The sequence below is a fragment of the Nestor notabilis genome, unplaced genomic scaffold (assembly GCF_000696875.1).
Source record: "Nestor notabilis isolate BGI_N333 unplaced genomic scaffold, ASM69687v1 scaffold11663, whole genome shotgun sequence".
NCBI lineage: Eukaryota > Metazoa > Chordata > Aves > Psittaciformes > Psittacidae > Nestor > Nestor notabilis.
The window spans coordinates 527-28,185 of NW_009921506.1; the positions used below are offsets into that span (position 1 = coordinate 527).

The window sequence follows — 27,659 nt, forward strand, 5'->3', positions numbered from 1 at the left end:
AGAACTTGGCTGTCAAAAAGGGTAACTACGTGTCCATTAAGTGTTGGATTTTTTTTTCCTTTTTGGAGGCTGAGAGGCATTAAAATATTTATGATCTATGAATGCATATGAAAATGTATATGCGTTTAAATAAATAATGTTATTTCTGAAACCATTTTACATGTGAAAAAATGAATCAGATCTACTTCAATGACTAAGCTATCTTTTTGTTTGCTTGAGTGACTAATAAAGTATTAGAATATTGCAAGCTAAATATGTAGGGGTTTTTTTTCTCTTTCTTTTTTTTTAAAAACAAAATAAACACATTTTGCCATCTAATTTATGGCTGGCATATCTTTTTTCCTCAGACCTGCATTGGAATGAAACAGCAGGCGGTACAGGGGGAGTACTGGCAGATGAAGAGAATACATTTCAACAGAATAAAAGCAGCAACAGTAAAAATAACACCTACAGCAATGCAATCCAGAAAGAAATCACGCTGCCTTCAAGACTAATCTATTACATCAACAGAGACTCTGAAACCCCTTACCATGTCCTGGATACTAGGGCAAGGCACCAGCAGAAACATGACAAGGTAGGGTGAAAAGAGACTTATCTGCAGAATTTTTGAAATGATAGTATCTGATGTGGAACTGAGTTGGAATGTTTTATTCCAGAGATCTTTGAGACTTAATGGTGGTCCTTGCCACCATTTTTAGAAATTAAAGGAGGACATGTAATTAAACAAGACTGTAATTTCCCTTGTGTTAATTTAAATATAATTATTTTGAATTTCAGCATGGTTCAAAAGCTCAACTGTAGTTAAACGAATGTGAATTATGCAAAGTTGACTTGTCTGATTGGTGTAGTTCTGGTGTCTTGATTTATGGTATACTATCATCAACAACATGCTTCTTACAAAATAGCTCTAGACTGCAGAAATGTCTGCATAGGGAGTTTCTTTAGAATCCTGAACTTGCAGCATGAATGTGCCTGTCATGCACTACCTAATAAATGCAGTATTGGTTTCCTGCCAGTGTATGACCAGTGAAGACCACTGTAAATTATTACCTTCATTTTTCATTTTCAATTACAAGATATAATATTTCATTTTGTATATATGCAGATAGTAATTTTTTTTTTTCTGAAATTGCATGGGTTTGGACAAACTTTAATGTTGTGAAAAAACTTGGTATAGAAGTAAACCTACTCTAAACCGTATTGCTTAGGAGGCACCCTTTAAAATTATTCTATACCGTTTTTATACATTTTTATTTAAAAAGCTGATTTCTTCCCATGAGTTGAAAAGGTAGAGTGAAGGTAAATATAGTTTGTATAGGAAGAGATTGTCACAGTAGAGAAGAAAGGCAGCAAAGCAGATGAGTCTATATGATATTACTGAAGAGCTTGGCTATAATAGAGTTTCTACCTGTTGAATTGCATTGCGTTTCTTTTGAAATTTTAGAAAGGGAATTTATCATGCACTATATGTGCTTTTGTTGATACTGATTATGTGCCATTTCAGATATGGAATTAATATGGAAGCACTGTTTAACCCTTTGCTGTGGTTTAAACCCTTGGAATAAAGATAAGTTGTATGGTTTTGGTATTTTAATGGTAAGAAAGGTTGCTTCCTAGCTTATTGAACTTGGATACCAATGTGTGCCTTTGGAGACACCTAAATACACCTATTTTACAGGTGGCACAGAAAAACTATTTAGGAGTTAGAAACTGGAGCTAGTTAAGAGCATACTACTTTCAGAACTAGTATTCCTTTAAAGTGAGACCTCTCTTTAAAATAAATTTGAACAGAGGCTTTCTGTTCCCCTCTTTGGAGAGGGGTGTGGGAAGTGCTTGCAGACCTGGCTTTGGGAATATTATTGCTTCATGTTTCTTTCTCCATGAGTTTTTTTTCTTGGGAATCCACAGAGGAGAATGCCTCTCAATCTCTTCACTTACCAGCATTGCCCACAAGAACATTGCTGCCATTGCCTATCCTTCCTATGCCCTACCTGATCTCTGCCTGTTGGGGGAAAAGCTCTGCAGAAATCGGTGCTGACAGAATTGGTATTGATTTCCTTGAGTATGCTTGCTGCTGAGTATTGTGTAAAGTGGATCTCTGTTCTACTCATTGTGTCCCTTTTAAGAGTAGGGAATGCTCACACTGCAGTTTTTCTCGCGTAAGGGTTCTTTAAGCTTGGGGTTCCATGGAAAGTGACATTATGTTGACTTCATCCTTCTGGCATGAAACTTCTATTGCTTTGATCCATTTAATTGAAGGAAAGTGTTGAATATGTTCCTTTTCTGCATTGATTTTTGCATGTCTTGCTTTCAGAGCACCATAGAGGGTCCTGTGTTCCCCCACACTCCCACCCCCCGCTTGCCTCTTGTGCCTTTCCTTGCATGAATTCATTTATTTGCCATTCCATCTATTTTACCAATAATATAGTAGCAAATATTTAGTAACTTTGTTCTGTTTAACATTAACTGGTCTCTGTAGAGCAATAATTGGGGGGGAGGGGAGAATTCTGCCTAGAATTTCTCCCTAAGGGTTTTGATTTTCGGGAGGGGAAGGATTTTTAGTACTTGCTTTTATCCCTTCCCAGAACTAAAATATTTGCTGTATTGTAATAACTAATACTTGCATGAGTTTGCTCTCCCCACATTGGTAATTTAAAGCAATAACCAAAATACCTTTATAGTTAGGTAAAAAAAGAAATCTATATTTAGGTTTGAGTTTTAACATGTGAAAAAGTAAAGACAAATATGAGGACCTTATATCTGTACACAATGGACAACTGAGGAAGAAAAATACTATTTATTCTTTTTTTACTGGTCTTGGAACCATACATCCTTTAACCTGTATTTTCTTGTCAGCCTTGATAAACCATTTATAGGTATATATGTAGATGTACTCCCTAACTATGGAACTATGGATGTTACTCAGTAAACCCCTTTCTGTGAAACTTCATTGCAGTGGCCAGAAGAATATAAGTCATATGGATTGTTTGGGAGATTAGGCCTGAATACCTCAGAAATGCTGAGTCACTATAAAGAGAGGGGAAGAGCAGAGGAAATTTTGTGCATGTAGGAAGAAAGAGGTAAAGCTAGAGAAATACAATTATGTAAAATGACTTAAAATATTTTATTTTTAAAATCTCTTCCTAAAAGTAGGCATCTGAAACCTTATTAATGAAATGTATGTAGAAATAAAGGGATGAAGGAAAGAACAGTGTACCAGAGAACAAAAAATTTAAGTAATAAATTGCTTTTTTAGCACTGATCCTCTTTATCCCCTTTGGATGTGGTAAAATGCCATCATAATGAGAGGGTGTATGTGATTCAAATAGCTTGTAGAACTTCTCTAATTCCTTTTTTATTGTTCTGAGAACCTTTTTCTTGCTGTGTGTGGGGGGGGAAAAAGGTATGCTAGTTTTGGCTAAGTGGTCTATCTCCAAGGTGGGGAGAGATCTACAATCTGTGTACAATCTGTTTTCTTTTTATGATCTAAAAAAAAAAGCACATTTTAAATACCTGGTACTTGAAAACTCTAGAATCTGTATACCTGTTTCATCATAGTCAAATTAAGGCTAGCTAGTTTTGAGTTCTTAGGTTATTTTTGATGTGAAATGCTCAAAAATGAACATCTGTTTACAAAAACACAGTGATGAAACTTACAAGAACCCTTAAACAAGCTGGAGAGGTCTGAGTCATGTGTGCTCTGTCTTTCTAAACTTCTGCAGATGGAAGTAGAGTTCTGAATGAACTGATGATCTCTTTACTGAACCAGATGACTGCTGTGGTTCATTTTTGTAGACTACGTATATGTGACGCAACTTGTCACAAAAGGCTAGGACCAAATCGTTATGGTAGCCAGCAGAGGGAAAAATCTTGCAACAACAGATGCGGTCTCAAAATTAAAGGATTGTTAGAGAGACACAACTGTCTTTAGATCATTGAATCATAAGTTTTCTGAAGTTGTAGAGAAGCAAAGTGCATAATTCTAAAATGTTAGTGTAATTTTCAGGAGGAGGGAGGTGTTAAGAAAACTGTTTTGCAGACCCTAATGACTGGAAAAAAAAATAGTGCGATAGTGAAGACAGTTCCACCCCCCAAAAAAACCCCTGTATATTCATTTTGGTCTCTTTTCTTGGGGTGAAAACTCCAGGTGCTTCAGAGTGCAGGTGCTTCCAGATGCTCATCTGTTTGTCATTTAAATAATGAAAATATGGCCAGGCTGAACATTGTTTTCTGCTATGTTGCCCTGCTTTAGAGGTTGAAATTTATTGCTGTTCCAGTCCTTTATGCAACTTTGGTATACAGCATACAAAAGTTGAGAGGGAAAGCATCTTTAAGATGAAAGGAAACAGCTGTATCATGGCCATTGCAAAGGAGATAGCATTGAAGAAAAAGCAGGCCTGTTTTGTAAGATATGAAAACGACGGTTAATAATTTCTCAAGAGGTGGCATCAAGTGAATTCTTACTAAAATCCAGATAAAAATCCTATGTGCTAATTACTGTTTTCCCTTCCCTTGCCTATCTTAGGCCAGGTCTTCACTTTTAATGCCCATTTAATGAAAACTGATCAGAAAAATGAATTGAACTTCATGTGGTTTATCTGTATGAGTTGAAGACTGTTAGAGAACCATTGTAGTATTTCAGCTGGGTTTGATTTTTTGTTTGCCTTTTATTTTTCTTTCCCCTGAAATTTCTGTGGTGCAGATTCAATTTACACTACTTGCAAATTAATGATTTTGTGAATCTTGTCTCTTTTTCTATTCTATTTGAATTCCTCTTAACGCCAAAGGCTGATCTGGACTTTGTGTCTTCAGTAGTTACTGATTAACAGGAGGATTGAAATTGGTCTTCCTATCTTCTTTGGTTTCTGGGAGTAGAAAGCCATCTTCCTTATGCCAACTTGTCCTCAAGTACATCTACATCTTGGTTTCCTAGCTGAAAGGTGGGTCATGATATTTCTAACATGTTTTCAATTGTCACTTCAAGTGATAACCTGTAAGATGTTTCAGTTCCTCAGCATTAGGTAGTGCAACAGTTGCACTTGTTAGGCCTTGTTCTCAAATAAAAAAGAAAGTTTATAGGTTTTTTAGCATTTGTGGGAAGCTGGGTACTGCAGGAGTGGTGGATTCTGGCCCCTGGCATTAAAAGAGCAACAGTAGGATTGCTTTCAGGGTAGGCCTTTTGCTTACATGCTGACAACCATTCTTTCAGAGAACAGCCTTCAAAGCTTGAGGATCAAGTGCATCAAAGTAACCTTTCAATTGTTAATCATTAAAGACCAGAAACAAATAATCAACAGGAACTTTTCTGAAATCCCATATGTTTTAAGCATGAGTTTTAACATGCTGCTGTGATACTTATGTATGTTGTTCAGTATGAAATGCTTTATTTCCAATGAATAGTGGAAGGTCATAGAATCATAGAATCCCAAAATGGTTTGAGTTGGAAGGGACCTTAGAAGATCATGTAGTTCCAACCCCCCTGTCATGGGCAGGGACACCTTCTGCTAGACCAGGTTGCTTGAGGGATGAGGCATCCACAGCTTCTCTGACAACTTGTACCAGTGTGTCACCACTACCACAGTAAAGAATTTTTCCTAATGTCTAATCTAAATCTCCCCTCTGTCAGCTTAAAGCCATTCCTTCTTGTCCTGTCACTTGTAAAAAGCATCTCTCGTAAAAAAGTCCCTCTCCAGATTTCTTGTAGGCCCCCTTAAGGTACTGGAAGGCTGCTCTAAGGTCTCTTCTCCAGGCTGATCAAGCCTAGTTCTCTCAGCCTATCTTCGTAGGCTCCTGCCCTCTGATCATCTTCGTGGTCCTCCTCTGGATTCACTCCAGAATTGTTTTTTTAATTCTAAATGCCATTGAAAAATACTTAGTTTTCAGATCTGTAATAATTCTATACTTAGGCTCTCTTCCAAGCACAATTATTTTGATATATGTGCAATGTAGTAGATGTTTTCCAAACACTAAAGAAGGATGGCTTCTGTATGAAGTCTGAGGATAGGCAAACAAGCTGACAGAAGACTAAGGACCAAATGTATAGTAGGGCACATTCATTTTGTGACAAAATTTGTACTATTTTCGGAAAGAAGGCCTAGCTCAAAAAATGTTTTAATGGTGTAAAATCCGTCTAAATCTGACTTATGTTTCTAATTCCAAAATGGGAGTGATGAAACCCCTTGCTCAGTTACTGAAATGAGAGCAGCAGCTCTTGGCCATTATTTTAGTCAGCAGAACTGCATGCAGAAATAGGCTATTAATAGCAATGATGGTCATTTGGAGATCATATCTGTATGAATATAGCAAAAGACCCAAAAGTACTATCAGTCAGTTTAATAATGCTGTTACTTTGATTTAAAGACTTGTGACAGACCTCGGTATTTTTGAAGAGATAACAGATCGTTGCATTTGGCATAGCTTTACTGTGAAGAAAGTAAAACCAATATAGTACTTTTGGTGATGATGGTTGTAAAGTTTCTGAAAGTCTGGACAAAGCGAATTATGGACAAATGATGCCCAAATGCAATAATGAAAACAATGGAAGCGTTCAAGTTGTGACATGGATCTGTAGAACTTAGATTTCAATTACAGCCTTCTAGTCTAATTTTAATTAATCTTGAAACTTACGTTAAGCTAATGACTGACTTGAAAGAAACCAGAGTTCTTTATGTATATGGATTTTTAGCTTGGAATGCCCCTGAGAACTACTCCTTTCCACAAGCAGTTACAGCACTCTTGGAATGTCCCTAGTATGAAGAATCTCTTATTACAGTGACTATGATAATAATCTAATCTTCCAGAACAGTAATAAAAGACCTTTTTTTTTTTCCCTCTCAAATTCAGGTTTGGTAGCAGGAAAAATGATACTCGCACCCTCCTTCAGCCCACTCCTCTATGTATCATCAGTAACTCTTTGCTGCAGAAAAACTTTATGTAATTTTGCAGCTTTGCTGTTGGAGTAGTTTACAGCTGTCAAAGTGGGAACCTCTGCAGAGGATTTTAAATTATAAACATGTACAAAGGACCTTGGTCTTCTGTTTATGTAAGAAAAGAATGCTCATGCAGATGTGAACCATGTTTGCCAGTCATACAAGAAGGTGATGTTTAATCACCTGTGAAAAGGCATGGTAAGATATCTAACTTCAAAATACAATATTCTTGTTTGAATTTATATTTCTATGCCAATTAGAACACCACATTTCACATTACACTTTAGTCATTGTATTACACAGTAACTGGTAAGAGACTACTGTGAAATAATAAGCTGTATCCCCGGATTTCAGACACTTTTCTGAAATACTTCCTCCTATCATGGTGGTATATGAGGGTTGTTAATGGCTAAAACACCTGGTGACAACTCACTGGTAGCTTTCTGTGCTAATTTGTTACAAGAAAAATGTCAATTTCAGAATTAAACACTTTAGTCTCAGTACCTTCACCTGATTTCGGGCTCACGGCTTTGATGGGTGCTTATCTATTATTCAACTAGCTTTGCAAAATCTGTATTTTGTTGCAGCAGTGGTGTATCACATTTATCTGAATTCAAAACTGGTTTTGCTCAACTGCAGGGATCTAAAATCCAGTGTTCTTTTTGTAATCAGTAGTTTGAGCTGAGTTTGGTGGAGAACATACCCTACTGCAGGGTGGCAAGTTACCGTCAGCTGCCTTGCATTAATTGTCCAGGCTGCATCTGTTAAGTGAGGCACACTTAATAGATAGCAAGTGGTGTTTTTAGATACAGAGGTAATTGATTTCAGAAATAGCAATGATACTGCATCTCATCCTACAAGATTAACTTTTTCTTATGATATCATAGACCAAGAATATAAGTTACTTTAATTTTAAATTACAGAAAGATAAAGAATACATGGTTGCTGGTTTAGAAACTTAAAGGATGTTATACATGTATCATTGAATATGCTTGTCTGGACAAAACAAAAGCTATAGCAGATCAGACTAGACGTTTATCTGGGTATCCCTGAGAACAATCAGTAGCAGATGCTTAGGGAGGGAGATAGTAGTGTAACAGTCATGGGGTGCTACTTCCTAGACCTCAGACTCTAGCAATTTGTGGCTCAGGATCATCTGGGAACCAGAACTTGTCTTTTGGATTTAATAGCCCTTGATGGGAGTTCCTGATCTGGAGGTTATTCAGGGATTTCTTATTTATTTATTTATTTATTTTAAAATATATACATGCATACATTTTTAGTATCTGTAAAGTCTTGTGCTGAAGCTTTGGGATTTTGGCATGATTCAGTACAGCATGATTGATTCAGTACAGCATGATTGCTTTTGAAGTATGTTTTATTATGGCATATGTCATCCTCCACATTTAAGCATTTTCTTAATCAGTTAAGTATCTGAATATGTTGAATATGTTGAAAGATATTCAACAGTTTGGCTTATTTAGTTGGTTTGGAATTGTCAGTCTGAACAACAGTAGTGACAAAAACAAAAGAAAATTTAAAGTGGAAACCCAAAATATTTGTGTATCTCTCTTGCAGGTGACTAGCCTCACTGCTGCTCTTGTTCCAAAAACTGTTTCAAATATGCATTTTAAGTAATGAATAGTTTGGTAGGAGAAGTGAAAGAAATGCTACACCTTTATCAAACTGAAAAGAAAGCATATTTTTATTTCTAAGCTAACCCTGGAAAAATTATATTGTCAGTGTTGATGTTATATTTTTGCTCAACTTGGCTACCTATAGTATTTGGGAACACTGGTAGTTAGTATTGTTTCTAAAAGAACTTGTAAACACTGTTGATGTAGTACATTGAATAAATCCTGATTGGGCAGTCAGTTTTTGTCATGTGTCAGGAATGTTATGCGATAGATCTATAAATGACAATCTTAAAGGAAAGACTCTGTCTTCATGGTTTGTATGTAAAAGTGCAATGTAATCAAAATCACTATGCTTATCTTTGAGCAGGAGATATTTTGGAAAACTTCCAAACATATTTACAAAAAACATAATAAAAACTAGGTACTTTGAGCAATTTTGTAGTTATAATTTCTCATTTTTCAGAGTGATCTTAATGGAATAGTACATGCTCTTTTAAACTTTCCAGATAGTTAATACTAAAGTCTTGTTTGTGGCATATATTTGAAGACACATAAATTTAGGTAAACATTACATGGGGAGAAGACTCAAAGTAATTGTTCCTGTAACTCTAAGTGAATCTTTATGGGACAAAACTAATTGCAATACTTGTCCTACAACAAAGTTTCATGCTTTTTAAAAAAATCAAATAAATTAATATATGTGCATGTTGAAAACATGAGATCTTGGTAACAAACAGGTGCTTGAAAAACTCCTTGTGACACTTGTTCCCTGGTTTCACTGTGTAAAAATTCTAGACATGCATTTAAACTGAGATCCTACTTTATCTTTTAATATATATGCTAGCTTTCATCCATTCAGATTCTCTTCATCAAGTCACCTGTTTGTCTTTATACTGTTGTGGTTTACAGTTTAAACCACGACATATTCTTAAACTGTTTTACTCTAGTGATTCAGAGCAGCTGGAAACAGTTCGCCAGGTCAGTGTGACCTCAGCAAATTGGTGGACTGGTAAGACAGCTGTTAATATTTGCCAAAAATTGTAACAGAGAGAAAGCTTGATGCTCGTTTGCATCCATCTTATTTTAGGTGTCACCTAGGAATAGTTATTGTATTTGGTCGATAAACAAAAAACAGACTTTATGTAAGAGATTGTTTAATGATATTAAACATTTTAAAAATACTTTATAACTACACATTTGTTTTAAAGAAGCTTGATAACAAAGCTCTGTGACCCTGTTAACAGGGAAATGATCATTCTGGGGACAAAGAATGCTAAACTAACACAGGAAATATCACAGCTGGCTTTAGTCACCATAGCAACTTTAGGAATAGGTTTTTTTAAATTCTGTTGAAAGGTTTTATAAAAGATGATGCATACCTTTGCTGAGAAATAAGAGGAAAATCAGCACTGTCCTGTGTAGTGCAAGAATGGAAGAGGAACATAAAGAATTTATCCTTTTGTGGAAAAATTTTCAAAACAGAACAAAATTGTTGGCCTTATGGACCATAAAAGCTAACCTTCATATTATTTGAGTTATGTCATAAACTAGCTAAACTTTATATAGTTTTTGTGACATACATGAAGATTTCTTGTGGTGTTTAATCAAAAGAAAAAAAACCCACTACTTTTTCATTAAAGGGCTTAGTAATATTCCAACTTTATGTAATTATTAATGCTGTAGCAAATTAGTATATAAGTAAGCATGGTTTGATTAGGACATTATCAGGGAAGAAGTTCTATGAAATTCAGATCTAATCTCTTCTACTCTGTTGGAATAGCGTCTTCACAAAAATGAAATTCTTGGGTCATCTCATTTTTCTAGAAAACAGATGTTTCAAATGTCTTTGGCTGGAGTTACAACAGCATAGAAAAGAATAAAGAATGCAATTTATATATCTGACAAAAATTGAATATCCTGAAAGTTAACTCCATATGCAAGACAAGCTAATGTTTTGGGGTTTTTTTTGTTGTTGTGTGTTGAGTTGATGAGTTGTGTGTTGTATGTACAGTGTTCTGTACGCTGGCTTGGCTGCAACGCCAAGTACAAGCCTTTAATTGTGAAGAGATTACTCTGTCAGAGTCTTTTGTAACTTGTAACACAAGTCATGCCATGACCTTCTTGTTTGAAGGTGTGCATTACGGATGTTTTAATTATTTTAGGCCTTTTAAAGTGAATGATGCAGTAACTTAATTAAAAGAACAGTATACTACGTAACTTATCTTTTTGTTACATAGTCATCTGGTTATGGAAAAAATATAGACATTTAGATGAATAATGTTTTTTTTCTTCTTGTTCTTGTGAGGAATGAGTGTGTATTTGAAAGCATGTTTTTCAGGTACCATGTGCTTTTCTCTTCCTTTACCTTCTAAAAAGGCAAATCCTTTTGAATCAGAATTTGGTACCAGGACAAAGCTTTTCGTATGCCTGAGATTCACGAAAATAAGCAGATTTTCCTTAACTTTGTTTGTCACAGGTGTTTATCACACATTTGCATATAAAGCTCAGTGATTCTTTTGACAACTTTAAATGTTTTGCAAAACTGTATAGTACTCCTGTGTGTTCGTGTTTACAGGCTGTACATCTGGCGCAGGCAAGTTTCCAGATTGAGGCCTTTGGCTCCAAATTCATCCTTGACCTCACACTGAATAAGTAAGTGCACAATTTGAGGTTTCTTTCTTTCCTGCTCTTATTGTCTTTAACTTATGGTACAAGGCCAGGGCACATGGAATCCCAAGATCTGTGGAAAAATATGCCGTTATCCAAGTTTATTAATACAAAGTAACATTTACGCTTTTTTAAACAAGGTAACTGTCACCCTTAACGTACTGACACCCGTAATGTACATACCTTTAAATCTTATCACTCTTGATAAATAAATGATGACGGAGATTTCAGTGCAAGTTGTGATTGAAATGTGTGGCTTTTCTTGTGCTTATTTTACTTGATAAACTATCATGCAGATGTTATTTTAGGTGCTAAAGTTGGTGTGTAGGAACATTGTAAATACTGGCTCACCTTTAATGATCTGGAAAACATGCTATTGCCACTATTATCACGAAGTTCCTAGTGAAGTGGGAGTCCTAATACCTTTCATGTACAGCAGGGTGCCGCTAGTGTCTGTTTACCAGCAAGATAGACAATTTTGCATAATTCTTGGGTCTGGAAGATCTGACTTTTAATACAGGTCAATAGTGGTTTAGTTGTTTGTGTCACATCTATTTATATCCCAGCTGAAGGTATAAACTAGAATTGTCATGAAGTTTTTTTGCCATTGAAAGTTTACACTAAGGAAGTTTAAGGTAGAAATATAAAATCAGTGCTAAATACTGGACAGTACTGCTTAAAAGTGCATTGCTGCCCTTGAGGTTTTCAGTGTGCTTAAAGGCAAAAATTCACAGAAACAATTGCATACTGGTTTAAAAAAAATAAAGAAAATGTGTTCCTCTGGTCCATATGAGGTCTTATTTTGGTCTTAACTGTCATGTAATGAAAGTTTTGTTAGGGAGAATAATGAACTTATTAAATCTAATAGCTTTTCAAAGCAGTAGGCTATGGATCTGTAAATTTGTAAATTTGATGAATTGTTATATTTGCATATTTTGCTGCCTAGCTACTAGTTATTGGATGTTTTGCTGTAAAGGTGAAGTGGAAATATTTTCCTTCGTCTGTGCACAATTCTGAAGTTAGGTTGTTCTTGCAGTTATGTCTTTTAAAATGTGACGCAGTCTTAAGTGGCTGGCAAAAGATGTGTTGGTATCAAGCAGGGAATGGCATGTAGAATGGAAGGAGAGAGGCTTGAAGATAACTGGATGTTCTCTAGCATCTGGAAGAACTATAGTGTAGTGCAAGACTGATGTTTGATGAGAGTCGGAGTTGGACCCATGCAGAGTAATTCCTGTGGGATAATCATGACATTTGTGAAGGGAACCTTTATCTTGTGGTCTCTAGGCCACAGGGAATTTCTCTTCTTGGTCTGCTTTCCCACTGTTCCTGTTTGCACATCCAGCCAGTAGCAAGACTGAGCACACATTCCCAAGATGGCATTATGGATGGTCACACAGACCATCACAGAGAAAAAACATTGCCTTTACTGGCACCACTTATAAATGCAAACAGGACTCAGGTGAACAAGAATACAAACAGCCTGATAAGGTTCTTCTCCAGCTGATGGGAATTGGAAGTTTTCTAGTGAAACACATGCACCAGTCCTTTCCTGATTCACAAGTGTGCCCACATTCACAGACTCAAATGTTAACGCAGGCTTTAAGTTTTATTAAACATTACTGTCTAGGCCTGGTGTCTCTCACTTGATTGCTTAGACCCTAAGTCTTTCCAGGTGCAGGTTTTCTCATAGTTGTTGACTGACTCTGAAGTTTGCTTGCACATCACACCTATGCAGAATAGAGAGCAAAGTCACACAAAAAATTGTTACAAGTAGGACGTAATAAAAACATAGGACAGACTGCAGTGATCAGGTGCAGGGCTGGGTCAAACAAACCTACTGTCTTGCAGCTTGCACTGACTCCTTTTCATGCCACTTCCGCTCCATTTTACAGCATTTGTTCTGTCCTGATTCACCTTCCTTACCTTTGGCATTTCTGAACATCCCATTACAATGTTTGCACGTTTCCACAATCCCCTACAGACATCCTGTAATAAGTTTGTTCTTTCCCAGGAAACCCATGATGACATTGTTTACCACTTCTTATCTGTTCTAAAGTTCTGGTTGAACCTCGTCAAAGCCATGCCTGAATGGCTCCTTCCCTGGCCTGTCAGTCAGTGACCTATGAGAGGTAACAGCAAAGACCAGAACTCTTACCTCCTGTTCATTAGGATTTGTGTGTTTGGATGTTTGTTGCTTTTTCTGTCATAGTCTCTTATGTTGAATAGCTGTTAAACAAATCCATCACAAAACCAGTAGTCTGACATTCCCTGTATCTGTGCCGTGTTACCTGTTGTCCAGCTCTGGTCTTTGTTCTTGCTTATGTATAGCAACAAATGGTCCATAAAGAAAGTAAGTGTATAAATATTTTTCCAAATGAGGTTGCTTTATCAGCAATCAAAAATACAATGTCTTTCATGTCAGAAAAAGAGAGGAAGATCACTTGCGTGCACCTTATGCGAGTAAGTTCTGCTCTTGCGTTATCAAGAATTTTCTTACTGGCTACATGTAAGGTGCAGGGTGTTCAAGTGCCTTACTGGTTTTGTTGGTTTGATTACCAGTTTGCCTCTTCATACGTTAGGTCTTCTAGCTTCCTAAGTGATTTTTGACTCACAGACATTTGACTCGCTATCTGTTTCTGCTCCAGAAAATGACTTCAAAAACCTGTCCTACTTTTTGACCTGACATAACACTCTAAAACTGTAAGTCATAAAACTTGTAACATCATAGATTGTAAATACTTCCAGACAATGATTTGGAAAAGACTCATACTTGTATCTTAGTTACATTTGTGTTCAGCAAAATGCTGCCTTTTGCTACTATGTTGGATTATAAAGAATTTTAGTTGGCTTGGTGGTGTTACTAATGTTTAGTCAGAAGGAAAGGCGGAAGAACAACAGAGCCACAGATTTGAGCTATTACATGCTATTGGCCAAAATAACCCATTTGCATGTGGAATACATATTCAAAATCTGGAATACTGTTGAGTATATTGAATGTCTACTTGTATCAGTTACTCTAAGGTGAGTTAATGTCACCTATTCTGTGTATTCTGGTTTTGTCCCTGCCTTTTTTAGGAAAATTCTTTGATTATATAAAGCTAAAATAAAGATGGTTGTTGCCTACAAACAGGTTCTAGATTCAAGTTTTCTTTGTTGGAATCCCTGTCTTTGCCTGCCTTCTGTGTTCCAGCTGCTCTTTTTTTTTTTCACAGCAAGTTTTATAACCAGGGGGTGAAGAAAATTGGATATTCACTGGCATTAATAACTGTCAAGATTTTGTAAGAAGAGCAGGTGGCAATCTGAGAGTTTGAAGCATGTTAATGTAAATTTTGCGCTTGATGTTTTATATCTTGCTATAGTGCGATGGCATAAACAGCTTGAAGGAACTATAAGCCAATCAAATCTCTTGAATCTGGTGTGCAGGGACAATTCAAATGTAAGATTTCTATGGAGTTTGAATGAGTAATGAACTTTTCAGTTGCACGAGGTCAGCAGGTGTTAAAACATGAAATACAATTTGTTATCCTAAAGGTTGGCAGCTTTTTCTGACAAGACCAGGGAAAAAGTTTAGAGCTAAAGCTTTTAGTACAAAAATGAAAGATTATCTGGTACTAGTGGGGTAACAATCCTGTTTGAAAAGTTAGGGATTTTTTTAATAATTCAGCTCTGATTGTCCAAACTCGATGAATTCCCTATGCAACAAGTAGTTTGTAACATTGTCTTAAAGCCCAATTTATATGAAAAGCCTTTAAAAGTGTTAATGAATTTCAGTGAATTCATATTTTTATCCTTAAACAATACTTTAAATTCATTTGTGTAGCAATGTAGTTGAGTAGTCAGTGATCCTAATAGATTGGAACAATTTCTTATTTTTCATTTATGTATTACGTTCACAAATGTCTGCAAGGTGCTAAGAAATTACCTTTTCCACCAACAAGTAAAAGGCTTTTAAGTTCTCCTTCTACAGAAGGACAAGTGTTTCTGCAGGTCTTTATGTTCCAGTGTAATACTAAAACACATGAGAGCGCAATACTACCATAAACACTGAATTAAAAATGTCTGCTTGCTGGTTTTTTTTTTTCAGTGATGAGGTAAGTTGGCTATATTGCCTGGCAGTTTTCAGTTGATGGTCTAGAATCAGTCTCTAAATAAAGGAGTCTCCCCCAGCACTGGAGCGTGCTCGAGCTTTCTCCCACTGGGACTGTGGCTGAGGCAGATACAAGGATTGGAGAATTAGGTGCTGGACAGAAACAGGAGATAAAAAGCGAAGACAAAAAATTTTCTCTCTCCCTGCTGAAAACTTCCCTAAAAATTTAGGATTTTGGGGAAGGTGGTGGGAAATCGCCAAAACAAGCCTGTACTTCTCAGCTTTTTGATTTTTCTTGTAGAAGTCCACCTTTCCAGGAAAATGGATTATTCTTTTCAATGAAGAGGTAATATGAAAAAAAACCAAACCCTGATGTCTTTGGCATAAACTGAAGAAAACCCCAACACCCATGACTTTTGGCTGTAACATGACTTAATTGAGATATTAGAATATGATGACTGTTGTAAAAAGTCAATTTCTTATGTGAAGCGCAGTATTACAGCCAGTTTATTTATCAGTTTAAAGATTGTAATTATTGAGTAGTCTTTGTGGTCTATGTTCCTAAGTCAGTAGGGCTGACTTTAACTTGAGAATAGTCCCAGAGGAGATTCCATTCTTGGCATAATCTAGAAAACAATACGGCAGTAATTGGTTATTCAAGAATGTATTTGATTCTTGTTTTTTCTCAGAATTATTTTTTAATGGAAATGGGAAAACTAGTCACAGTTTTCCAGAAGGAAACTTCAAATATTTATAACATTTTCTTAAATAAAAGCTTAAACATTTAGAATGCTAAATGAAGCCTATAAGATACACAGGCTGTGTAAATTAGATGTGATAATATTACTGTGGCAAGTTTAACTGTAGTTTGCTTTTTAAAATTTGTTACAATGAGATGCAAAGAACTCAGCGTTAGAATTTTACAACGATGGGTGTGTACTCCTGTGTGTATAACAATGTGTGTGTACTGTGAGTAAGTGTGAATAAGTCTTGAGCATCTCAGCTGTAGATAACGGAGCTTTACTGCCTCATTTGCCACTCCTAGGACTGGAGGCAACCTATTAAAAGTTACCATTTGCTTCAGTGGGCATTTCATGTGCAAAAAGGCTTAGACTAAACACAGATACTGAAACATCTCCCTATTTTTCAAAACATATTAATGTGTTAAAAAAAAAGCTTTCTTTTGTAATTTAAAAAATTATAAAAACCTGATGGTGAAGAAGTTTCCTCTCTATTACTGTGTTCAGCTGTAAATTAGAAGCATTTGTTGTAAACAGTATTTCAATTCTTCTGTCTTAATATTTTATTTCCATAATTTTAATTGCTTAGTGCAATTCTCTTCAGGTATTCTTTTTCATCCTGTCACTGAGATTATGATTAAAATGTGTATTTTATAATATAATGTTGTTACATTAATTTAATATTATAATTTATAATTTTATGTATGGATGCACATTTGTATGTTCATAAAGTGCACTGGCTAGTTTTACTCAGTCACTCTTCTAGGAGTACAGTAGGAGGCAGCACCAATCCTGCCATTGACCAAGGACTTGCACTCAGCTCAATGTCTCCAATAATTCTCAGCAGTATTTCCAGCTCCTTGTCATCTACTACTTTCGTTTGTCCTACAACTTTCCAGATCAGATTTTTTCTCTTTTTTTTTTTTTTTTTTGATCTTATTTTTCTTCATCTCATCCCCTTCTCTTCAGCAAATATTTATAGAATAAGAAGTGTGTATGTGTGTTTTTATGTATGTTTTATAGGGGATGATTTTAAACTATAGCCATGGAGATTAATGTTTCAGTCTCTGACTTTCAAGCACTCAACTTTTGGATTGCTCTGTAGTAATTAAGTGACGTCATTGTGCCTGCTGTGCAACGCACGAGTAGAGTTGTGCTCCATAGAGTGACTATCACTATAATCACTGACCGCAGAACTTATTTCAACAAGACTGTAAGAAACTCAGCATAGGCTAATTTGTTTGAAATTCCACTTTTACTTCTTTGTGCTGATGTAAGAGCTCTTGGGACATATGTGCCTGGATGGGATCTGGGAGCCTCTGGTAAAAAAAGCCCAATCCAACCCAAAATTAAACAAAACCAAATGACACCCCCTATTCCCCAAAGCAAACAAACAAAAAAACACCCTAAAACCTGAGATGACATACTGTTTGTCTTAAAATGCAGACATTGTTGTGAATGTTTAACTCTCTTGTCAGACCCCTTGCTTATGGAGTGAAAAGACTCTTCTGCACAATCCTGATCCTGGATTTAATGAAGTGTGGATCTGCCACCCTTCTGAATGGGGTTCTAGAAGCCTGTCAGCTGGGATGCAACCACAGCCATTGGTTTGGTGGATTGTTAGGGACAGCAAGCTCAGGGCAAATACGCACCTGGGACAGTATGACAATGCTAAAAAATTCTGTGTGGCAGGATGAGGATGTTTATTACCTCCTTCCACGTAACACCTACAGGAGGAAGTTTGAAAGGAGGTGCTTCTTAGAGAAAAAAACGAAAATGCAAATCTTCTTGTCACAGGATATTGTGTATATTAAACTATTTATAGGAGTTAAAGGATTGGAAGAACTTACAGAAATCTACTGAAGGCCATTAAAAACAGTTACACTAACTGGTTTATGAAATCCTGGTGTCACAGATCCCAGGGTGCTGGGAAAACTCCCTGAAAAATTGCTACATGTATGTATTTGCTGTCAGGCAACACACTGAGCAGCTGTCTTACCTGATGCATCTTTTGTTAGGTTATGTTCTTACTCCTTCCTCTCATACAACCACTGTAATGTGGCACTGGTTAAGAACTGTTCTTTTTCTAATCTGGTAGATTTTTCAGCCTGTTTCTGAGATGGTCCAGTCTTGTCAATAGCAAGATCTTAATGCTGAAGTGAATTACTGGGATCTCAGATTCTGTTATAGCCAGGGTGAAATCTTTTCATTCGGTGCTAGTATAAAGCTTGTACATGCTTTACATATCAAGCATATCATCAAAATAGCTTCTGAGAGCCTATACCTCTGAGTTTAACTTGATTCAGTGACAGAACTGTGTCAGTAAAATGGACAAAAGCATCCGATGGGCATTTGGTTAAGAAATTAAGCTATGTTGCTCAGATGCTGGTACCGAGCTGGAATAATTTCAGAATACTTAGTTATTGCTTGGTAGTAGGCTAGTATAAAGATGATCTAAGATGTATACAAGAAAGATAATTCAGCTGTAGTCCTATTTTCTGCAGGCTGTGTACTAGGTTCCTGGAAGCTAACTTGGTTGCCTGTATCTTTTAGTCATTTCATAGCCTTTACCTACCTAAATCAATTCTTTTCATCAAGGTAGTTAGATACCAGCTGAGGTAAGCTAGTGTTCACAGTGCAGCTCTCTTGTTAATGAAAACAGCAGCAGTGAAATACGTGCTGGGGAAGTGGATGTGAGTTTTTCAGAAAGCATCTGCTGCTTAGCAGCTGGCCTGTGTGTTCAAGGCAGCAACTACTGGGAATGGCATATCCCTTTGCTGCTTATTTTGCATCTCTCAGTGTAACCCATATGTAAGAGCTGGTGATGCAGCTTAATAAAAAACAAATTTCCTAAGACAAAGCAGGGTGAGAGGAACTATAGGAAAGGACACAGCAGACTAAAATTTTCACTAGTTCATTCAGCATGTTGCCATTTGATATGTTCATTGTAAGGCATCATACTAATGTGTCACCAGCCTAAATATGCTTACGGCAGGGGGCTTGGAACTAGATGATCTTAAGGTCTTTTCCAACCGTAACTATTCTATGATTCTTTGTCTGATGTCATGATGACTTACACAATTGTTACAGTTAAAGCTTGCACTGTTTCTAGTGCTCATAGTATTGAAAACCAAATTTGTTGTACTGGATGCATTTCTGCTAAATCAAAATGTAAGTGGATCAAGTGAAAGGTGACAGAATGCAGTCCAGTGTAGATGAAACACAAATGTATTTTCTAAAATTGGGTTGCCTTTCAGAGGTTAATTTGGGCATTCTGTGAATGATAATGAAAGAAGAAGAGTTACTTTGTGATCTGGAGAACCCTACTTTGTGCATGAATTCTGTATCTCATTCTTCAGACACTTGTACTTCTACACGAGCTCTTAGTCTATTCTAGGCCTTTCTTTTTGATGTTACTAGCATAAAGCATCCCATTGCACCTGCTGGTGACAGTACAGTGCTCTTCTGTGTATCTGTCTTTCATATTAGAAAAAAATGTTTGAAAGTTATTTTGGTTAAGTGCTTGTTGTTGTTGGATTTTCTGTTTGTTTGTGGTTTTGTTTGTTTGTTTGCTTTTCCCCTTAAATAATTTCCCCTGTCTATTGATAGATTTGTCAGCATTAGTAACAGGTAAAAGTTTTGGTAGGGAAACTTGGCAGTAGTGGTTTTATGCTTATTTTTACAGCTGTTGTTACTCTTGCAGCTTTAGCAAAATACAGAACAAACTTCCTTACCCAAATTCTGGCTTTTTCTTTGTGGCAGTAGTGGAACATTGTTCCACTACTGAATTTTCCAGTCCTAGGCTACTCTCTGCACTATCACATTTCAATACCAACCATTTAAAAACTCAGTTTGGTTTGTACTGTTTTTGCTATGAATACAGAGAACAGGACTGAGATTAACTTTAATATAGAGGCAACTAGTTGTGTGAACTAGCAGATCCATGTTGGAAAATGCCTGCAAACATACTGTCCCCCTCCCATTACCCAATTTTCCCCTAAATGAGATGGTGGTTGTCTTAGATAAACAGCATATCCTGAGGGATTCTGGATGATTTGAAGTAAGGTGTTCTTTAGGATGTTTGCTAGGGTAGACAGATACTTGAAATAAGAGTAAGTGATACAAGGTACCTGGCAAAAATCAGTTACCTACCAAGGTAAAGGCATACAGTTTAAGGAGAAACAGTCTGCCTGTTCAATGGAAAGTTCAAAATTCTTGCTGCCCTGTGGGAAATCTGAGAGAAAAATGCCCTTGCATATGTTGGTTGTTATGCACAACAAGCTTAAGAACATAATAATGATCAGAAATTAATGTTAAATACCCTGTTAACAGTATAATATGAGAATGGGTTTGTAAAAGACAATAGCCCTGTGAAAGATTTTCTACTCCCACTTCTAGGTGGTAGATGTTGTGTTACATTCGGCAAAAGGGAGCACAAATTGTAAGTGTGTTTTGTTTATAGCATGCCATTTGGGAAGTATACAATGAATCACAGGCCTCTATTTTCTTTAGAGGGAATTTGTCGGTATGGAGGATTTCATTGATGTGCCTTGTATCAAGCAGATCCCACAGAACAGTAGCATTAGAAAATCAGCAATGAGAAAAGTGGAGTCTACTGGAAAAGCCACTGTCTGCTGCGTCTTTGCTTTGTACTTGTAATATTATTAGGAATATTCCATCATAAGCGTGTCATGTTAGTTATCCTGTCATATGGGACACTATTTACTACTCAAATCAGGAATCCCTTTGCAGTTGTAAATGAGAAGCTAAAGAACAGAAAATGTTGGTAGATGGAAGGAAACAACTGGGTTACAACAGAAATGAAAATCCAAGAAAGGAGAAATCAGCTCTGGAAAGATTCTGCAAAAGGTGGACTAAAGAAATTTTGAGCAGCTTTTACGTCCTGTGAATGTCACATAATCCGAGAGTTAGCTGTGAAATGGCAGACACAGTGGGAAGTCTTATGAGGTGCAAAACACACTAGTTGGCACTGAAAGTTCTGACCAGTTGTGTAAGATTACTAAAAGAGGGCCAAAAAAGAAGGTGTGAGAGTGTGAGCTTGATTTGGAAATGGGTAGATAAATGCTGATCCCGAAATTGTTTTGAGGAAACCAGATGGTCTCTGTGAATTAAAGTTGAAGTATCTGTAAAAATCTGAACCTGGTCAAGGCCCTTTCATGTTGAACATAGTTCCAGTGTTTAACCATCCTCATTGGTTTTTGTAAACTTATATTTAATCAGAATTTTCCATTTTCCTACTTGTGTCAGTTACCTCTAGCCTTGTTTATACCATCCCATTAAGTAGTGAGGACAGCAGTCCTTATGCTTCATAATCAGTATGAAAAATGTGAAGAAGAAAAGGATGTTATCAACACTTTAAAGTTTAAAATCTCTATATATGTAATCCTCTTTAGAAGCTTAAAACCGTGCCACATTGAAGAAGTGATTGTTTATATTTTAGTCAAGCACTTGCACTATTTATAAAGTATATGTATTCTCTTGCAGAGAAAATGTATAGCTTACTACGATGCAAATAGAGAAAATGATTTTATGCAACTGAATTTATTTTTAAGTCTGCACTTAAAAAGATAGCACTTAAATATTGCTATCAAAGTTAAGGTTAAGACAAATGATGAGACCTCAGTAATTATTCATGGCTATTAGTGTTGGTTTTGCAGGCACAGAGTGCCCATAATGTGGTCTGTCAATTCCATGAAAAAGGACTTTTAAGAGAACCACTGCGAACTGGCTTCTGCAGGATTGTCTCTGATAAGTGTAGTGCCTGATAAACGTAGCATGAAGAATTGATTTTATGAGCCAATAGCCCCAGAGTCAAAGTGTTACTGGGATTGCTAATAGTCTGATCTGAGTCTTAGGTGCCCATTATTGTAGTTGTTGTTAGCCATGAATTCCCATCAGAGCTATTTTGTCAGACTAGGCTTCCATAATGGTGGTGGGGTTTATTCATAGCAACAATATTTTATTTTTATATATGTACCACTATCAGACCTTTTTTTTTTCTTTTTTTTTTTTTTTTTTTTTCTGGTGGAGTTGGGAGGGAAGGTGGAAGGATTCAGGCTGTTAGAGGCTTGAAAAATGCTGAGAAATCTGGATTACATTAAGTAAAATGCTTATCTTGCATATATGATGGGCCCACTTAACATATTTAACTCCCTGAGCAATCCTGATTATAATGTAAATTATACAGTATGGGAAATGTTTATGCTTCAGAAATTCGTCTTGCCAGAGTTAGGGAAAAAACACAAGTAAGAAAAGAATCTGAGAAGAAAAAGTGAAAATAGCATGGGTTTTTGTGTGTGTGTTTTGTGGTTTTTTTTGGTTTTTTTTTTTTTTGGGCGGGGAGGGGTGGTGTTCTTTTGTATTTGGGGTTTTTTTTCTGTTCTTTTGTTGGGTTTTTTTTTGTCTATTTTTCCGAGGTTGGGGGAAGGGTGTTTTGGTGGTTTGTTTTTTTTTTTTTGTGGTTTTTTTTTTTTGTTTTGTTTTGTTTTGGGTTTTTTTTTTTTTTTTAATATTACTGCTTTTGGAAAAAATCGAGTGCAGTTTGTCAGTACCAGTTACTGGTGACAAAGAAAGTTCTAAAGCCATGGGATATTTTTTGCATATTCAAAAGGCTGATAATCTAATTCTACAGGGGATTAGACTGCAGAATTAAATTCCCCCTTCTGTAACACTCTCTGACTTGCAGTGCACCAGCAAACCATTTACTGGATACAAGCTGCTTGATTTTTATTTTTTTTAAACTAATTTACAAGGAAAGAAAAAATTGTTTGAAAATTCTAATAAAAAACCCAATTACACCCACAGCAGTATAAAGAATACTCAGATTTTTCTCATCTTGATTTTTCCTTTCTTTGACAGTGATTTGTTATCTTCCAATTATGTGGAGATTCACTATGAAGATGGGAAACCAAAGTTTTCTAAGGTATTGTGCTCCTAAAATGTGTCAGAATTGTTTTTCTGAGGGAACAATGCCAACAAAATGCTAAGAAAAGAAAAAAGTTTCGCTAGACATAAAACCACCTGAAGCCTTTTTCCACATACACAAGGTAACTGTGGTCTCCTTTTGTGAGGATACCTCAGTAATACAAGAATTGTACAGAAAAGGGAAGCTGTATGTTGGGGTGAGGGGTCAGCAGTGGTCGGTGGTGAAGATGATCCAGGTACTGCCAAAAAATCACATCTTGTATAATGTAGGGGGTGGAGTGAGTGAAGTCACCATCAGTATAGTCTTCATTAATTATTTACGTGTCCTTAGCACAAAGTGCAAGAGGAAAGTATAATGGTAATATAAGATATTCGAACAAACAAAAAAAATCTTGCAAGAATTATACAGTCATGAAGTGGAAAATGGAAGATTTAACTCCAGAGGTTAAGGTTTCAGCTGTTAGAAAACCAGCATATTGCTTGACATCCAATTAATTACATTTGTCAAACTAGCTCCCAAACTTAATTCAGTGCCATGGGCTATTGGTCCAATGACAAAGAGATTAAAGTTATGCAAGATAGTTCAGCCCTGACTAAGGGAACCAGATCTGTCTTGTTTGTGTGGTAGCAAAATGAGGATTGGCAGGTTCCTAGGAAGGTTATAAACTACATTTTCAGGCAATGACTTTTTTCATATTTGGTATGAATGCTGAAGTATTTTTTGTGACCTTATTACATGTGAAAGATAAATCCCTGTTTAGAGTGGAGGAAAGCAAGCATTCAGGTTGCATTTATACCTTCAGCAGCTGACTGTTGTTTGTCCAAGAATTCGATGTCCAGTTTATTATTTTGTCCTTGTTATAGAAAATCTCTAATAAAACAATATATTGCTGATTACGGCAAAATTAAACAACTACATTGCAATGTAATTATTGCAATATACAGTTTTCTTTCAGTGCAGAAGAAAAATAGTTTCACATAAAATAATGAGGAAGTTGTTTCATTAAGACTCAGGACTCTGCAGAATAGGCAAAAATGTTAAATGATGCAAGAAAACAATTCCCTCTGGCATTTAGACAAGCTCATGCAATTGTCAGCTGCAGCACTAGCATTGAGCACTGCGGTTGCTGAATCATGAATCTGACTGGAAAATTATATCAGAACTTTAGACTCAGCAAATGGCCTGGCTTTGCATGCTGCAGTAACTTGATCCAAACTTCCTAGGGGATGTTTTTGAACTGATTTATTTAGAAACAATGATAGAGCTCCTGAGGTCACATTAATCTATAAAAGGCTTCATTATAAGTTTGGAAAATATATACAGAATTTGTGTAGGAGATCAAATAAGGACTGCATCCTGGTCTTTTGCAGTATCTTAAAATCCTCTTTAGACCTGAGTAAGTAAAATATTGTTTTGTTTCCCGATGTGGATGTACAGAAGTGCGATCTTGATGAAAACACTGAATTTTCTAGAAAGGGATAGTTTTTTTACAAGGGTGAAAACACTGAAGAACAAACAGTGTTTTCTTTAGTTGGATGACTGTCTTTTAAGAAAATTCTTGAAAAGCTACTTGTGAGAGAGAGAGAATCACAATTTAATTGTTAAAAAGCATGGCTTATGCATTCTTACTGATGGAAAAGCAAATATGTAGTATTTATTTTTCGTGTAGTACTTTGATTTAATTATGCACGATAGTCTGTTAGGAATTTCATTCAGAATCTGAGTAACTCATTAAATAAGATGCAAAATGGAAATAACGCTTGTGCATACTTGAACAAAGAGCACTTACATTTTCGGTACTTATGTGAGTTATGATTGCAGAAGCAATGGGTCCAATATGCTTGTTGGAATTCAAATGACAAGTAACACCAGACTAAAGAATATTTGGATGATGAATGGTATGTTTTTCAAACAATGTGCGAGACAGACAACCACACTTAAGGGTTTTTAATAAAACTTTTTGAGAATGCTTTTTATACTTTTTGTATTTCGTTTAGCTGGGGTTACTGTTGACAGGCATTAAAGACGTACTACTTAAATGATGTAAATTACTGTCACCCAGTTTTTCTCATTTTAGTTTCACTGACATATAGCATCATAATTTCTTCTATTTAACAGCTTCTAAATTTACTGGTCATTTTTCTTTAGAAAAGTCAAAATGCTGCCTTAGACAAAGTAATGTTTCTTGGCTTCTTTCTAAACATTCATAGCTTGAAAGGTCTGTTAATGTTGCTACAACACAGTAGGTCTTACTATTTTTTGCATGAAAGGTGGGACCTTGTCAAAAACATGAAACATGATTGTTGACTTCCTTAGAAAAAAAAACCTCACAAAAATCCTACCGTTTTTGGAATAATTTGGGTTTTGCATGTATTCGGAGTCCTATGCAGTTAAAATCAAGAGTTGACTCCTAGTACCCTTTTGAAACGTGCACTAGAAATGTGACTGTATGCTTCAGTGTTGCTAAACCGGGATTAACTTTCTAGCTCATTCATCAATAATAATATTGGTACCTACAGTGTAATGATGTAACATTTTAGTTGATAAATTTTAGTGAGACAAAATTGGTAGAATCCAGATCTAATCCAAATACATGCCCAGTGATTGAAAACCATTCACTTGTAATTTTAACAGACCTGAAAGTTTTCAAGAAACAGTTCAATGCTCACGTAACCTGCATCGCATAGCATTTTTACAGAATCAATTCACAGCCAAGAAATGTATTTAAAAGATCAAGAATGCAGTGACTTCAGCAGAAAAGTAACCCATGTTATGGCTTGAAGACTTATGTAAATTAGTCTTTAATGGGAACAGTTTTTCTCGTAAAAGCAGGTAGGGCTAGTCATTGGTATTTACTTTAGCAATCACTGCTTTCTCTGAAATTTTACCTAATGTGAGGTGTTAGATATTTTTTTTTCCTTTGGTTTTAAGCAGCAGACATTAAGTGAGAGTAATTTTTTGTATGATTGTTTGTTTTTAAATATTATTAGGGTGGAGAGCATTGTTACTACCATGGAAATATCAGAGGTATCAAGGATTCCAAAGTGGCTCTTTCAACTTGTAATGGACTTCAGTAAGTGCACATTCTCATTTTTCAAACAAGGCTATTAACTAATTACTACCCTTTAATAGTATCTCTTAATACGTGAGGGACTGAAACTCTACAGGCCCAAAGATTTTTGATGTTTTGAAGTGCCAGTACCAGCTGTGCCAAGCTGCTAACATTTTTTTTTTAGTATCACTGGGATTAAAGTCTTTTGGTGGTGTCTCATGAAACCTTTGGATGTGGTAAGCGCAAATAAATATTTAACCAGATGACTTACTATGGTAAAAAAAATGTACTTTAGCAGTTTGCACACTCAATATTCATGTAAGATTCTGTCAGCCTATAGATCGCTTTGATAGATTGTACAAGAAAAAAATCTAAGACATTAGCCCTTTTAGCATTTGTTACTGTTAAGTGCAACTCAGCTGTTGATTGTATTCTGCATGCTAATGCGTGTCTTAGGACTTCTTCTTTCCAAGGTCAAATCTTTACTCGTTTTGATGCTTTATCATTACATTGCCATTATGTTCAGTGCTAGTTCATTAAAATGTACCTGATCTCTTAAAAAAAAAATTCTTAGCTTTAAAAAAATTTCATTACTACCACATGTGGTAGTAATGAACCTATATGTGATTTATTTTAATATTGATCAGTTTTTCAGCCATAAGTTTTGTTTTGTCTCATCAAAAATCATATCCTGCAGTCAAATTAGTTGCCATCTAATCTGAAATATCACTTCTTTTTCTCCATGTTTCAGTGGCATGTTTGAGGACAGTACTTACTTGTACTTAATAGAACCGATGGATTTGACTCATAGTGCTGTAAGTTTATTTTTATCTACTTTATTTGATTTGAGAGAGTGCTTGAAGAATGGCAAATGAATGTATTAGCATAAATCAGTAAATGAGTGACCTCTCTCATGCATTCATATGAAAAGCAAAGTATTTTAAAACGTGGAATTTATTTAAGGCAAGAAATGTGTAAGTATGAATTACCTAAGATTTTTTTTTTCTCTACTTTTCGTTAATCTTTCTTTTCCTTGTTATTGTTCATCATTTAGATATCGGGAGTTCTAATAAGACTGTTCCCATAGCAAATGAATACGAACTGTCAAAAAGTGTTTATCGATTTGCCCTATTACTTGAACTAAAGGATTTATAAATTCATAGAAGGGATCTCTGGGAGTCATTTATTCATCCCTCTCTAGTTGGATCACATTGCTTCTGATCTACCATATTTTCACAAAGTTTTTAGTGAAATAGATAATTACATCCGGGTATCTTGCATTTTATGTTTGCTAAGTCAGTGGTCACTGTATAGATTCAGTCGTGTTGATCCAGCACATTCAAATATATGACTAAGCCAGAACAGCACATAGGACTGCATTTATGCAAATATCTTGCTAACTATTTGTATTATAATACAACTGCTCCTAAAACTTTAGCTGTTTGTTTATGAAACTGATTCAGTTTCATAGACAGTAGTAAAACAATGTAGCTTTCTACCTCTTGAATAGTTCAAAGATTTGAGTGATCTTCAGAGAAATGATTCTGCAACATTGAGACATAAATTGCTTAAGGTTTGTATCCTGCTTAGTGCTGCAGATA

General features: G+C 35.9%; 1 protein-coding gene across 1 annotated transcript in view; it reads left to right on the top strand.

The window, feature by feature from the left end:
• Positions 1 to 347: 347 nt before the first annotated feature.
• The window catches only part of ADAM23 (ADAM metallopeptidase domain 23), a gene marked incomplete at its 5' end in the record, with an annotated part of 61,326 nt that continues 34,014 nt past the window's right edge, over positions 348 to 27,659 (top strand). The window contains 5 exons of the mRNA XM_010011195.1: positions 348 to 574; positions 11,142 to 11,218; positions 22,940 to 23,003; positions 25,997 to 26,079; positions 26,810 to 26,873. Coding sequence (XP_010009497.1) covers positions 348 to 574; positions 11,142 to 11,218; positions 22,940 to 23,003; positions 25,997 to 26,079; positions 26,810 to 26,873 — 515 coding nt within the window. The remainder of the gene's footprint in view (positions 575 to 11,141; positions 11,219 to 22,939; positions 23,004 to 25,996; positions 26,080 to 26,809; positions 26,874 to 27,659) is intronic.